This window comes from Piliocolobus tephrosceles, chromosome 6 (genome assembly GCF_002776525.5).
Source record: "Piliocolobus tephrosceles isolate RC106 chromosome 6, ASM277652v3, whole genome shotgun sequence".
NCBI lineage: Eukaryota > Metazoa > Chordata > Mammalia > Primates > Cercopithecidae > Piliocolobus > Piliocolobus tephrosceles.
The window spans coordinates 115435884-115450996 of NC_045439.1; the positions used below are offsets into that span (position 1 = coordinate 115435884).

A 15113-nucleotide genomic window follows, 5' to 3' on the forward strand; every position below is an offset into this window, starting at 1 on the left:
AATTTTTTAAATTAGACCTTTTATTTGTATGTAAAAATACATATTATTTTAAAACAGGTGAGTAGTAAATGTATAATTTTGTGTCTCTTAGACACCTTAGTGGTACTAATTTTCAGTTATCCAAGCTTTAGAGGTAAGAATTCATTTAGATATTTGTTTCTGGCTTCATCTAGTTAATAGCTTGGCTCCATATTTCGTCTAATTGTGCATTGATCTGGCTAGTTTAATTTAGTATGTTAAAGAGAGAAATTGCTGCTCAGGCCATTTTAAATTTACTGCATCAGCTGATTCCAGAGTCCAAGCCATTTTCATGAGTCCAAAAATTTGACTTGTAGTAGCTCCTTGATAAGGCCTACAGATCTCTGACAGGTGAACCAGTCTGCCAAAACAGTTATGTGAGAATGCTAATTTATCATTTTACAGTAAGAAGTATTATTGGCAAGTTGGCCAAAAGACTAGGATTTTATTTAATCCCTTAGAAGAAAATGTGTAATAAAAGAAATAACTTTTGCATGTGTTTACTCTTTATGAGCTCTGTAGTTATGTTTTTCTTATAATATTAAATAAAATGCTATAAATTTTTTAAATAATTGAGGAAAAGATACTTCTTATCTTACCATCCTGACACAGTTGTATTCCTTTTCATTATTAACAGTATTTCAAGATTATTTGAATTCCTTTTTCTGATTAGAAAATTAGAGATTTCATAGAATTTTACTTTGTTTACATTGTCTGGCTTTGGGCTCATTTCAGAGCATGGAATACCTACATCAGTTGACTTTATAGGCTGTGATCCAGCTCATATGGTAACCTCTTTCAACACTGGTAGTGCCGTAATTTATGATTTAGAAACATCACAGTCATTGGTGATACTTTCATCACAGGTAGATTCTGGTAAGTTTTCATGGAGTTTCTTTGAAACCTTAAAAAGGGTTATTACACAGTAGAGGGTGATCTTTTAGCTAATTTTAATGTTTTCACTATTTGAATTTAGGATGGCAAAATAGTTTCATAATGTTACAGTTATACTTATTTATATTATTTCTGCTATTTCTTCAAATTTTGCTTAAAAGTTTGGGCGGATGTATGGGAAAAGAGGAATGACTAGAGCAATATGAAGGTGAGAGTAGAGAAAATAACATAATGAACCTAATGTACTCATCATTCAGTTTTAATACCTATCTATAAATGCCCAGTATTACACATGTGGTATGTGGTATGTGTTTTACAGTTTATTTAGATAAGGATCGCATAAGATTTATATATTGCAATTGGTTGATAGGTCTCTCAGGTCTCTCTTCATCCGTAGATTCCCCTTCATCTCTTTTATGTTCCTTTTTTTTTTTAAATTGAAGAAATTGGCTACTTTGTCTTGTGAAGTTTCCTACAGTCTGAATTTTGCTAGTTGCATACCTGTATTATTTAATGTGCTTCTCTATTTCTATTCACAATTCTCCTGTGAACTGATTATAGATCTAAAGACTTATTCAAATTCAGGTTCACTGTTTTTTTCTTTTAAAATTTTTAAAATGTTTTTGGCAACTTTACTTCACAAGTAATTTGTAAGCTTTTATCAGAGGTAAGTATTTTCTGGTTGTTTATATTTTTGTGATGTTTTAAGTCTGGATTATTGCTTGGGTTCATTCATTTTCTATTGAAAACTGATTTTCTAATTTTATCATTCCCTCTCCATTTATTAGCTAGATTATTCCTATAAAAAAGAACATCTCCTTATCAATAATTTGGTTACCTTGGAGTTAGTGTGTATTAAGGAAAGGCAAGATAAATTACTGGGTTTTGGTTTTCCCCTTTATGTACCAGTTTTCAAAATAATGAGTTGGTTTGCTATCACCCTCTAAAGGTGACCAGTTTGTCTTGGGTGGTGTTTTTGGTATCATCGTACTCTCTCATGGATATAATGTATTTGATGTGTTTCAATCCATTGCAGGTATTGTCTTTATTTATTGCTGTTCACATCCTTTCATTTTGGCCAGTGGGGCTTATTCAGTGGGGCTGAGGTTGGCTCCTGAGTCCTTTTGCCATGACCTTGGTAGTTGTTGATAGCTTCCTCGTATGACATATGACAAGATGTGCTAGGTTCATCTTGTTCATTTTGTGCCCTAGATCTGAAATCAGCTATTTATTTAAGGAGTTGTGGTTTCTTTTAGTGGGAAATGGCATTTAGAGACTACAGTTGGGGTGCTAGGCTGCTGAGTTGATCCTCATGGTCTTCATGGTTCCTGGGTTGTTCATTGTATTAGACTCTTTCAATGTACAGAGCTAAGAAATAAGCATTTTTTAAACAGTAAAATACTTCCACTTCAAATTCAGATTTATTTTGGTTCTTAACAAAATTGTTTCTTATTTTATTTACCCCACCCACAGTATACACAGAATTGTCTCAGTGATAATACCATTACCATGAAAAGATTGAATATTGATAATAAAACTTTGTAATTAGGGTATATTCCACTAGCGATATACAATCTAATGTATGTGCTTTAAAATCACTTGGAATAGTTCCTTCCTTTGTAGTTATACCACCAGTTGGATATACTTAAGTTCATTTGTTTAATTTTACTTTTGATTTTCATTAATTTCTTTTAGAAAAACAACTGTTGGCTGGGCGCATTGGCTCATGCCTGTAATCCCACCACTTTGGGAGGTCAAGGCAGGAAGATAGCTTGAGGCTAGGAGTAGAGACCAGCATGGGTAACATAGTAAGGCCCCATCTCTACCAAAAGCTTAAAAAATTAGCTAGGCATGGTGATGTGTGCCTGTCGTCCTAGCTTTGGAGACTGAAGCAGAAGCACTTGAGCTCAGGAGTTCAAGGTTACAGTGAGCTATGATTGCACCATTGCACTCCAGCCTAGGCGACAGAGTGAGACTTTGTCTCTTTAAAAAAAAATTGCTTTGTAATTATGTAAAATATTTACATGGTGCCATGGTCAGGTCTTAAACCAAAATTATCTTCTAAGTCTCTTTCCCAGTATCTCCTCAAACCTGTTTTTTAAATTACCCTACATAGATAGCTATATATACATATTTTTTTCTGTGTTTAGGTGTAATATATGAGTTGCAGTACACATGCAGAATGAATGATCTAAAGTCTATTAATATTGAGGATTTTTCCCCCATTTATTCGTTTTGATATTTCTCTGTTCTCCTTCATTTTTAATAAACAGTTAGTAAGAGCTTACTGGAAAAGAAAAAAATCTCATCTTTAAAGAGCATTAATTCCAGTTTTCTGTTTTTTTGTTTTTGTCAGTGTAGGTAGGATGGGGGTTGTTCCTTACAAACATCTAACTAGCAATTGTGAATGTTTCCCTTCTTTAAATGCTTATAACTCTTATATGGACTGTTTATTAGTAGTAATAATTGTAGATCTTTTAAAAATTCTAAACTACCTATAATAAAGGGCTGTATTAAAACACTTCTCATTTTTTCTAAATTTGAGCCTAGTACAGTCTATATTATAGGACATAATAACGTAAATGTTTATTTTTAAAAAATCTCTCTGGAGTCCTTGTTTCGTTGTCAGATTTTTTGTTTTATGCAAAAGGTTTAGTTTTTAATGATTTTTATATTTTAGCATGATTAAAAAGGCCATTATCCAACTTCTTATTAAAAGTTTGAATTTTAACGGATTGTCTTCCTTTATTTTTCAGGTTTACAATCTAATAATCATATCAACAGAGTAGTAAGTCATCCCACACTTCCTGTTACAATAACTGCTCATGAAGATAGACACATCAAATTTTTTGACAATAAAACGGGTAAGCAAATTGTCTTCTTTTCATATTAGTTATACTGTAAATTTGAGATGATCAATAATGCTGTTTTATATGAGGTATATTGAGTTTTCAGATATGAAATTGCCAAATGAAACCATTTTAACTCAGATTTTTGCTTTTCTTAATGTTGCACACTTAACATTTATGTTGTTTTATCCTTAACTAGCCATAATACCTTGCCTAGTTATTATGATTTCTTCAAGTCATGTTAGTTAAATGTAGATCCTTCCATTTGAAATTTTTTCCTTATATTCTGTTATGAATAAGTATGATGGAAGAGGTCTCTTTCTGGTGTTTGGCATTTCCAGTTTTTTTTTTTTTTTTTTTTTTTTTGTGGCGGTTTCACTCTTGTTGCCCATTATCTAGTCATTACCTAGAATAGTACATAATATATTGCTTGCTCTCTCTCAGGAAAGGTCTGACAGCTAGAAAGGCTACTTTGAGGAGGGACTAGAACAGTCAGGGTACTGAAGGACTTCTAAATAAGAAAGGTAAATGTTAATTGCAACATTGTTACAGGGTAACAAATTATCAAGTAAGACAGTGACCCAGAATTACAGGTTTATCTTTCAAGATTATATAGAAGATGGCAATATGTTTAGTCTGTAGTCTTAACGATGAAACGCTTTTGTTCAAACAACGCTTTCATGGACAGATTCTTTTTAACAAATTGCAGACAAAATGAATATTTACAGGTTGTGCACAGGAGGTAAGATTCAAGTGGATGTTCTCTTTAAAAAAAATATTTAAAGTTTTTTTTTTTTTTAATAGAGACAGGGTCTCACTGTGTTGCCCAGGCTGGTCTTGAACTCCTGAGCTCAAGCAGTTCTCCCATCTCAGCCTCCTAAAATGCTGGGATTATAGGCATAAGCCACTGCTCCTGGCCCGTGTTCTCAATTTAACACTTTATCAAATCAATCCTTTGAACTATTTTTATGAAACCAATAATGTTTTTCTCTGCTGCAAGAGCAGAGAGGTTAATTTCCTTTGTGTTTCTAAAAAGATTCCTTTTTATTAATTATTGAAGATTTACAGTTATATGGGAAAGTTCAGGAATTTTAGTAGTTATATTAAAAGCAAAAGGTGAGAATCTGTAGAGCTGTTTTATTAGCAGAAATCAAGAAAGTGGTCAGTAAAAGTTTACTCAATATCAAATAAGCAGCGTATAGTCTTACAAATTGTTTCCAAATTCCACCTATTTATTCTTTCTGTTAACTAGTACCTTGCCTGTATTATGAAGATAATTGAAGCAATAGGTTCCAAATAATAGAAAAAAAAATCCTTTTCTTTTCTTTTTCTTTTTTTTTTTTTTTTTTGAGCCAGTCTTGCTGTGTTGCCCAGAGCTGTAGGGCAGTGGCACCATCTCAGCTCACTACAGCCTCCACTTCTTGGGGTTCAATTGATTCTGGTGCCTCAGCCTCCCGCATAGCTGGGACTACAGGTGTGTGTCACCATGTCCGGCTAATTTTTGTATTTTTAGTAGACATGGGGTTTCACCAAGTCAGCCAGGCTGGTCTTGAACTCCTGAGCTCAAGTGATCTGCCCGCCTCAGCCTCCCAAAGTTCTGGGATTACAGGCGTAAGCCACTGTGCCTGACCACAGTAGAAAAAAGTATTTCTCAATTGACCTCCTCTCTGTCACCTTTCTCTCTCTCTCTCTCTCTCTCTCTCTCTCTCTCTCTCTCTCTCTGTCTCTCCCCCCTCCCTCCCTCCCTCTCTCTCCCTCCCTCCCTCCCCCCCATCTTTCTGTTTCTCTCTGTCACACACACACACACACACACACACACACACACACACACACACACGCCCTTTTGAGTTATATGAAACTATGAGTTGTCTTCAGATGTGGTGGGTTTTTTTTAGACGGAGTTTCATTCTTGTTGCCCAGGTTGGAGTGCAGTGGCACAATGATGGCTCACTGCAACCTCCGCCTGCGAGGTTCAAGCGATTCTCCTGCCTCAGCCTCCCGAGTAGCTGGGATTATAGGCATCTCATTCCACGCCTGTCCAATTTTTTATATTTTTAGTAGAGACGGGCTTTTATCATGTTGGCCAGGCTAGTCTCGAACTCCTGACCTCAGGTGATCCGCCCACGTTGGCCTCCCAAAGTGCTGGGATTATAGGCGTGAGCCACTGTGCCCGGCCTGGATATGGTGTTTTCAAAGAAGTTCTTTAAAAATTCATTTAATTGTGGCAAACTAGATTGTTCCCATAACTGCTATTTCCGGTTAGCTAAGTTGTTTTTAATAGAGTATTATGTTATAAAATGAGTAGTAAATTTATTGAGCGTTTATGTCTGAAACATGATAGAACTTTATGCTATGAATAGGCTCAATAAATATTTAAATCAGTAAACCATTTTAATGAAAATTTTCTCAGAATTTTGTGTTCTATACTGCACTGGATACTATCATGTATAAGATGTGGTTCCTGATTTCTGTGAGCTTGTCTAGAGAAATAAGAGGGGGTGCAGGAGGGTGTGCGCAAGATGCTTTGCCTTAGGAATGGAAAGGTGTTTTGGGTTGGTTTGTTTTTAAGTGAAGGAAGTGGTAGTAGGAAGTTACAGGTATGGGGATATTTTGAGCAGAGGCACGGTGGTAGAAACTTTCTAAGGAACAGAAGTTTCTTATAGACAAAGCCAAAGACAAAGTTTGAGGAAGGAAAATAGAATCTATTGAGGAGGACTTTTAGAACCAGGTTAAGAATATTGAATTTTTGTCTATGCTGTATATGTGGGAACTACTAAAAATATTTGAACAGCAGGGGCTTGGCAAAATTGGTTTAGAAAAATTAATTAAGTCACATTTTGCACTATATGAGAGATTCTTGACTTTAAAGGATTTAGAGTTTTCAACTTCTGCTATTTATTTCAGAGAGATTTTCAGAGCCCATGATTTCTAAAATTTTGGTAGAGGTACAAATTCAAGTTTCCTATGCTGTGTCTGAAAGACTTAGGTAGTGAGTGATTCTGGAAGGACCTATAGTATGAGTGAGGGATGTGGAGGAGTGGGAGGAAGATCTTGTATCAGTTGTGGACTCATTCATTTAGCAAAATGTCTAGACTATCTGCCATATTCTTGGCACAGTTCTTGAAGCTTGGTGAACAGAATAAAATGTCCTGTCCTCTTGCAGCTACAGACTAGTGGTATATTGTCTATTCTGTGTGAGACATTGTTCTATTTTATTTACATATGTTAACTCATTTGTTCTTCTAATAACTCTATAAGGTAGATATAGTACTATTATTATGCCCATTTTACACATGAGGTTGAAAGGCTTAAAGAAGTTAAGTGACTTGTACAGTATTTAAACTCACAGTTTGTTTCTGTAGTTCACATTTGACATCTTTATTTTCTCTCCATTTGATAGAGGCCCACAATATTAGCCAGTGAAAGGGCTTAAGGTGCCAGGGAGGGGAGAATGGGCATGTGCAGTGGCATGTGTCCAGCCTTTATTTCTTTAGTCATAGGAGGAAAAAATTAGGATTAGTATTGGTAGACTATTAGCAGAAGCATGAGGCCAAAATGAAATTGGTGAGATGTGAGAAGCTGCAGGTGTATGTTAGTGAAGGAGAGGTCCTAGTTACTGGAAGGGGTCAGAAGCTTTGTGATTTATGTGGTCACCAGTGGAAGCCCAACATACAACTTGATCCAGCATTGTAGTCTCTATTCATGGTCCATCTGAAGGGATTACTCACATTCTGAAGTGATTTTTGTGACTCTGTGGAGAAGAAGGGTTAACTCTCAATTGACTTAAGATAATCAGGGTGAGGGTTAGTTTAGTGCACAGGTTGGAGAACTGGAGTTAAACTTAGAAAATTATAGCATCCTTAAAAAAATGTGTAGCTCTTGTATTGGAAAAAAGTCTTCTGGTTTAGAGATGTTAAACTTAGGAGATAGAGGATCATTCTCAAGAGAGAAGCTTGAACTGGATCTGTGAATTAAAACACCATCAAGACTAGGTGTGATGGCTCATGCCTATAATCCCAGCACTTTGAGAGACTGAGGCAGTAGAATCACTTGACACCAAGAGTTTGAGACCAGCCTAGGCAACAATACGAGATTTTGTCTCTACAAAAAATTTAAAAATTAGCCAGGCATGGTGGCATGTGCCTATAGTTCCAGTTACGTGGAGGGTTGCTTGAGCCCAGGAGTAAAGTTGCAGTGAGACATGATGGTGCCACTGTACTCTGGCCTGAGTGACAGAGCAAGACCCTGTCTCAAGAATACAAATAAATTTTAAAACTAAAACTTACCTTCACAGATTTAACATAAGGAAAGCTAATGATACTTGGTATTTAACCCCTAATATTTTGAAAGTATTGTCATGGAGGCCAACCATTTTATACGCTGTGGTCTTTTATAGGAATTTTGAGAGGAGTCGATTCTAGAACTGGAAGATGAATTGTGTTGAACTAAACAATTGACGATAGTTTGTTGAAGACTTTTCTGTTCTTTGGGCTAGCAGAGTAGAATTTCTAAGACTATTTTGTTTGTTACTCTTAGTATTAATGAGAAATAGTTGTGGTTTGAAAATGAGAGACTTTAATTTTGTCTTAAATTTTTGACTTTTTTAGAAATTTTGTCTTCAACTGATAAGTATTTAATAGTTCTGGAAAGTGACAGGACATTTTTTCTTTTTTGAGACAGAGTCTCACTCTGTCACTCAGGCTGGAGTGCAGTGGCGCAATCTCAGCTCACTGCAGCCTCCGCCTTCCGGGTTCAAGGGATTCTCCTGTCTCAGCCTCGCTAGTAGCTGGGATTACAGGTGCTCACCACTGCACCTGCTAATTTTTGTATTTTTAGTAGAGGCAAGATTTCACCATGTTGGCCAGGCTGGTCTTGAACTCCTGCCCTCAGTTGATCCGCCTGTTTCGGCCTCCCAAAGTGCTGGGATTATAGGCATGAGCCCCTGCCTATTACTTTTTAGAGGTTTTTTGGAGTGTATTTTTGCACATTTTATTATGTTGTGGTTTTGTATTCAGGTCAACAGCTATAGCCCCATTACAAATAATAAAACTTGACTTCTTTCATATCTTAGTGTAGAGTATCATCACTGGGACCAGAGGCATGGCTAATGATTATAACTAGAATTTTGGAAAAAGCCTCTGTCTTTCATTAGGGACATACCAGGCATTTGAGTAATAAAGACTCATTGCTGAGTGAAAGGAGAGTAACTTATAAAAGTATCAGTATTTCTATTTTATTGCCTGCCTAGTGAATCAGTTTCTAATGCTTTCTATCCATCCAAAGCATGTATTGCCATTGCAGGATGCCCTTGCCCCAAAGTATTTGTGCAATACAACTTTGTATTCACAACTTGTCTTTTAAATTCTACTTTCTATTGAATTCCATTTGCTTGCCAGATCTTCACTGAAGATACTAATTAAGTCACATTTTCCAGAGCAGCGTTTTTGTTAATGTCTGGGGGAATCTAGAGTTATTTGTTTACCTCCTTTCTTTTTTAGAGTATGTAAAATGATTTTATTTCAAAGGATAAGTGAACTGAACTTGATAATGGAATGTTTAGGTGGAAATATATTTTTTGGTGATTTAGTTTTTGTTAGCCCAGTATATAAAATAGTCTTAAGGTCTTTCACTGACACTTTTCCTTCCTTCTCCCCTCTGCTCTCCTTCCTTCCCCTCCCCTTCCCTTCCCTTCTTTTCTTTCTTCTCTTTTCTCTTTCCTTCCCATTTTCCTTACCTTTCTTGACAGCATTTCTCTTTGTTGCCCAGGCTAACTAGAGTACAGTGGCCACTCACAGGCACAATCATAGTGCACTGCAGCCTTGAACTCCTAGGATGAGGTGATTCCCCAGCCTCAGCCTCCTGAGTAGCTTGGGACTACAGGCACACCTCACCACACTTGGCTTATTTAATTCCAGTTTACATGATCTTAAGCCTTTGATGCAATCCATTGTCATTGCTTTACAGTGTCTATCAGATATTGTCAGATACATGTTACACAGATGTCTTTTTTAGGAGTAATTATCAGAGAATGTTCTGCATTCGAATTAAAATTGTCTTGAAAACATTACTGTAGTGGTGGATGTACTCTTAAAACACTATATTAAGTGAAAGAAGCCAGACACAAAAAGCCACATATTGTATGAATTCACTTATACGAAGCATCCAGAATAGGCCAGTCTATAGAAAGAGTTGATTAGTGGTCAGGGGTTGGAGGGACAAAGAGGAGTGACTGCTTAATTGCATATGAGGTTTCCTTTTCCAGTGATGAAAATGTTCTGAACTCTAGAGAATGGTGGTGGTTGCATAACCCTGTGAATGTTCTAAAAGACACTGGATTGTGTACTCAAATGTTTACAGTGGTAAATTTTATGTTGTGTATATTTTACCACAATAAAAAAGTTGCTATAATGATTGTGTTATGTCGATGCTATATTGTAGTTTCTGTTCTCTCATTAGTGTTTGTGAAAACTTAATCCGTTCTGTTATGTTTTGTTTAGGTAAAATGATCCATTCTATGGTAGCTCACTTGGATGCTGTTACAAGTCTAGCAGTAGATCCTAATGGAATCTATTTGATGTCTGGAAGTAAGTCTTAAAGTCCTGTACTGCCCACAAACTTTATAAAAGATTGTTACTCAGTAACAAATTTTATTTGTTCTTTTACAGGCCATGACTGTTCCATCAGATTATGGAATTTAGACAGCAAGACATGTGTGCAAGAAATAACAGCTCACAGAAAGAAATTGGATGAATCAATTTATGATGTTGCTTTCCACCCGTCAAAAGCATATATAGCTAGTGCAGGAGCTGATGCCCTTGCCAAAGTATTTGTATGAATCAACAAAAACTCGCATCGTAACAAGATTTGCTTGGACAGAAAGAGGGTCTGCATCACTGCCATCAAAAAGGTTACTGATATGACACTACATGTGATCTGCCTGGTGAAAGCTATTTGGGGCAGGTACAAATTGGTGGAAATCACACCTTAATGTCAAGCTCATTAAGTTAACTGTAATTACTGTATTTTGTGGGACAAAGAAAAAAGGACTCCAGTATTTGTGGCCTGTACTGGATATGAACTGAGCGTATGTCTGTTTTTAGGTGTCTTTAAGCCAATGTGGAGTCTGATCTTTTAAAAAAGTTTTTTTTTTTTTTTTTTTTTTTTTTTTTTTCCTTTTCTTTTCTTTTGGACTCTGTGTGCTGCCTTAGGGTTAGGAATGTGGTGCTCTTGTTGGGGGAAGTGAGCTCCAAGAGTAGCTTTTTTTCATCTCTTAGTGATTTTCTGTTTATCGGTTGAATGCCACAGATTCCCTTTTAAACTTATTTTGCTTTAAAAAAAAGAAAAAGAAAAAGAAAATTTAACTTAAAATATTTTAGCATTAGTTGCACAAAATGTTTGGATAAAATTCTAGTTTTTATAAGTCTTTTTATATATTTAGCCTGTCACAACAGTGCTCAAGATTGTATTGAAGTTTTTCTGCATTATACAACCCTAAAACACAGAGATCTCACTGACCCGCTGCCCTGTAACCACTTTCTTTTCCTTCTTTTGCCTAATACAGCTCAGCTAAGTCCTTCCATAAAGATGCTAAATAACTTTCATCATCACATAAATGTCTTCATAAACCAAGGACTATTAAGTGTATTAAAATGAAACAGTGGGGTTTAGTACTCCAAATGAACTCTTAAAGAAAAAAAAACTAATCTTGGCATCCTATCACTATGTGATATTTTGTACATCTTACTGTATTTACAAGTTTATTTATCAAGGATTATCCATCTTGCTAATGGCCTATTATTTATTTCACTTTTTGTTGGTCTTTATATCCTTTTATTAATGTGCTAAAGGAACCTGTATATCTATTTTGGAAATCTTTGAATAGTCTAAAATAGACTAAAAATGGAATATTTTATAGTTTAAATTACAAACCAAGATGGTTCCCCCTAAGATATGTATCTTGGTTTTACCATGATTCCAAACAAAACTAACTTGTTTAAAAATATTTGGAATAAAATTTTATTTGCAGTACAAATAGGATACAAAAATAGTTGAATCAGGATACAGAAATCTGCTGTGTTTTGACTAGTTATCCCTGTTTTATTTTTTTAGATGTGCTTAATTTTATGGTGTAACTAAAGATTTTGTTTGTGTAATGCATGATTAAGACAATAAAGTATTTTTTCTAGTCTTCCAAGAAACTTTTCTGATCAGTTTGCGAGTTTTGATGAGTTTTGTAAGGTTTTTGTTTTACAAACTATGAATCAGCAAATTTTTAAGATTGTACCACATAGCAAACATACAGCTGTTGAAAAATAATGTATATAAAATGCATATAATAAATATTAAATTGTGTACCTGTATGTTACTGTTGGCTACATCATTTTGTGTTGAATAATAAAGTGCAATACTTTACTCTCCGTAATTAAACTAGGAAATGGAGATTTCTTAGTGAGTCCTTCATTTTTATGCTCTTCTTTCAAACTTTGTACTACTTATTGATATTCTAATAAGAGTAGATCACTAACACTATTAATAATGTCTAAGTATTTCACCCCACTTGAGGATTAAAAAAAAAAATCTTCCATTAAATTATGCAATTCAAAATAACCCCCAAAAATGTACAGATGCAGTTATAAATAATTTGCTTAGACAACCTGTTTCAATCTGAATTTCAGTTAATGGCAGTGTTGTTCCTATTTGCCATACCTGTTTCCACAAAAAAATTCAGCAAGAAATAAACTACATTGAATATTTAGCTTAGTTGGTGCAAAGTAATTGCGAGTTTTGCCATTTCTGGCAAAAAAAAAAAAAAAAAAAAACCCAACCTGTTAAAAGTTGTCTTATAAATAATGTTAAACATTAATATTTTGAAACTTGTCTTCAATAAGGTAATATCCTTTGTCTTTGAAGGGAATTGCAGATGAAATTAGAAGGGAACTAGAAAACTTATGTGTAAAATTCAATTTGAATGCTTGCTGCTGTTGCTGGGGGAAAAAAAGTACATTGTACATTGAGAAATTTTGTCATCTACCATAAAAATCTAAGTGGCAATTTTAGTCATTGATGAAAAACTAAAACTTTTCAAGTTTTTTTTTTTGGTTTGAGATGGAGTAGAGTTTCACACTTGTTGCCCAGACTGGAGTGCAATGGTGCAATCTCAGCACACTGCAATCTCCGTCTCCCAGGTTCAAGTGATTCTTGTGCCTCAGCCTCCCAGGTAGCTGGGACTACAGGCATGCGTCACCACGCCTAGTTAATTTTGTATTTTTAGTAGAGACAGGGTTTTACCATGTGTTGGTCAGGCTGGTCTCAAAGTCCTGACCTCAGGTGATCCATCTGCCTCAGCCTCCCAAAGTGCTGGGATTACAGGTGTGAGCCATTGCATCCAGCAAATTTTTTTTCATCATTTTTTTTTTTTTTTTTTTTGAGATGGAGCCTTGCTCTATCCCCCAGGCTGGAGTGCAGTGGCACGATCTCCAGCTCACTGCAAGCTCCGCCTCCCGGGTTCACGCCATTCTCTTGCCTCAGCCTCCTGAGTAGCTGGGACTACAGGCGCCTGCCACCACGCCCGACTAATTTTTTGTATTTTTAGTAGAGACGGGGTTTCACCGTGGTCTCTATCTCCTGACCTAGTGATCCACCCACCTTGGCCTCCCAAAGTGCTGGGATTACAGGGGTGAGCCACCGTGCCCGGCTTTTTTTGTTTTTCTGAATTGAACATTCAACTAGAGAACAAATTAAAGGGGGTACTTTTCTCCTCTTCTGTTTCTTCTTTTTTGAAATAAAGAATAAGCTTTTCCAAAGCTAGAATTGTTTCTAGCAGCTCTTCCAACCCAGTACATTACCATTGATCTGAAATGTGATGATTATTGGAATGCATAAACATTGATGTATTTGGGAATGTATTAAAACTGAAATGGATAAAAATTAGTATATATATTTTGTTCTTACCTCCTTTGGTTGTATTTTTCTCTGCAGTATTTAGTCTCTTTGGAAGAGACTAAAAGTATGCACAAATAATGTCTTATTTTCATTATGACACATGGGAAATTGATTTCACTATTAAATAGTACTTTATACAAATCTTAATATGTTGATTTCTTCCCTTAATAGTTAATCATATTCTGCCTCTCATATTTCATGTTTTTTTTTTTTTTTTGCATTATTTCAAACTAGGTAACATCCGTTGAAGACTAACATTGCATTTAATGCATTAAGTTATAAATGGGCTAGCATATTTGAAATCTAAGCATGTTTGCTTAAGTTGGATTGTAATACATCTTTCCTTTTTACTCTCTGTCCCCTGTAAATAACCTTTATCCTGATTATGTTTACTTATAAAATTATTGATAGTAACCTAGGTTCTGATTTCTGCTCTCTTGCTGCTATTCCCTGGTTACTTCAGGTGACTCAGAACTTGGTCCTTTATAAAATTAAAGAAAAAAACACTTTCTTAAAAGGGCTAATGACTGGTAGCTGGGTATTCATTAAAGCTTAATTTTCCAAGGGGTTGTACTCCTAGCTGAGAGTTTTCAGTTTACTTACTGGGGAAAAAATCATATTATGCTAAACCCAGTTTTTATGATGTTTAATTAAAATTATCCATGTTACATGATTTAGTCACGTTGGAAGCATTTTATAAAGGGGGAGGTTGTCTTCTGAAACTCCATTTTCAAATTCAAATTTTTATGTAGTGAAAAAGGCAATTCCAGTTCAGTTTTTCCCTGCATGTAGTCCTTTTATTCCTCTTACGCAGGGTATAAAACTGTAAGACTCAAAAGATTTACTGGAGTATATTATTCTGACTGTTTAACACCTTTTTCAGGGGGCCTAGGTGGATGAGAGGAGGAGATAGGACCCGTCTTTAGAAAAGACAGGCAAGATGGGATGATAGAGCACCTCTTTCTTTTGGGAGAGGCCTTGGTGAGCTAATCATCTAAGTCATATTAAGGGAGTCCTGATGTTCTCCTTTCATAGGGACCAACTTCACAAGCATTTTAAAGTAAAAATGATGTCAATCACAAAACATTTCTGGTGAAGCAAGTACTCAAAAATGTCTTAGACTGTTTAACCAGGTAGTCGCTGTGTATAACGTCTAGAACAGTAGGTATTCAATAAACTTGTGTCTTTTTGTTTTTTTATTTTGGAGATAGGGTTTTGCTCTGTCACCCAAGCTGGAGTGCAGTGGTGTGATCATGGCTCACTGTAGCCTTGACCTCAGCTCAAGCAGTCCTCCCACCTCAGCCTCCCGAGTAGCTTGGACTACAGGCATGCACCATCCCACGCAGCTAATTTTTTTTTTCTTTTTTGTAGAGTCAAGGTTCTCACTGTTGCCCAGGCTGGGCTTGAATT

General features: G+C 35.8%; 1 protein-coding gene across 5 annotated transcripts in view; it reads left to right on the plus strand.

Annotated features, from left to right (window-relative positions):
- STRN3 (striatin 3) overlaps positions 1–12205 on the plus strand; it is a 135959-nt gene extending 123754 nt beyond the window's left edge. For all 5 annotated transcript variants that reach the window (XM_023227441.1, XM_023227437.1, XM_023227439.1 and 2 more), the window contains 4 exons: positions 754–894; positions 3669–3776; positions 10259–10345; positions 10427–12205. In XM_023227441.1, coding sequence (XP_023083209.1) covers positions 754–894; positions 3669–3776; positions 10259–10345; positions 10427–10596 — 506 coding nt within the window. In that variant the 3' untranslated portion in view covers positions 10597–12205. The remainder of the gene's footprint in view (positions 1–753; positions 895–3668; positions 3777–10258; positions 10346–10426) is intronic.
- Positions 12206–15113: the final 2908 nt, after the last annotated feature.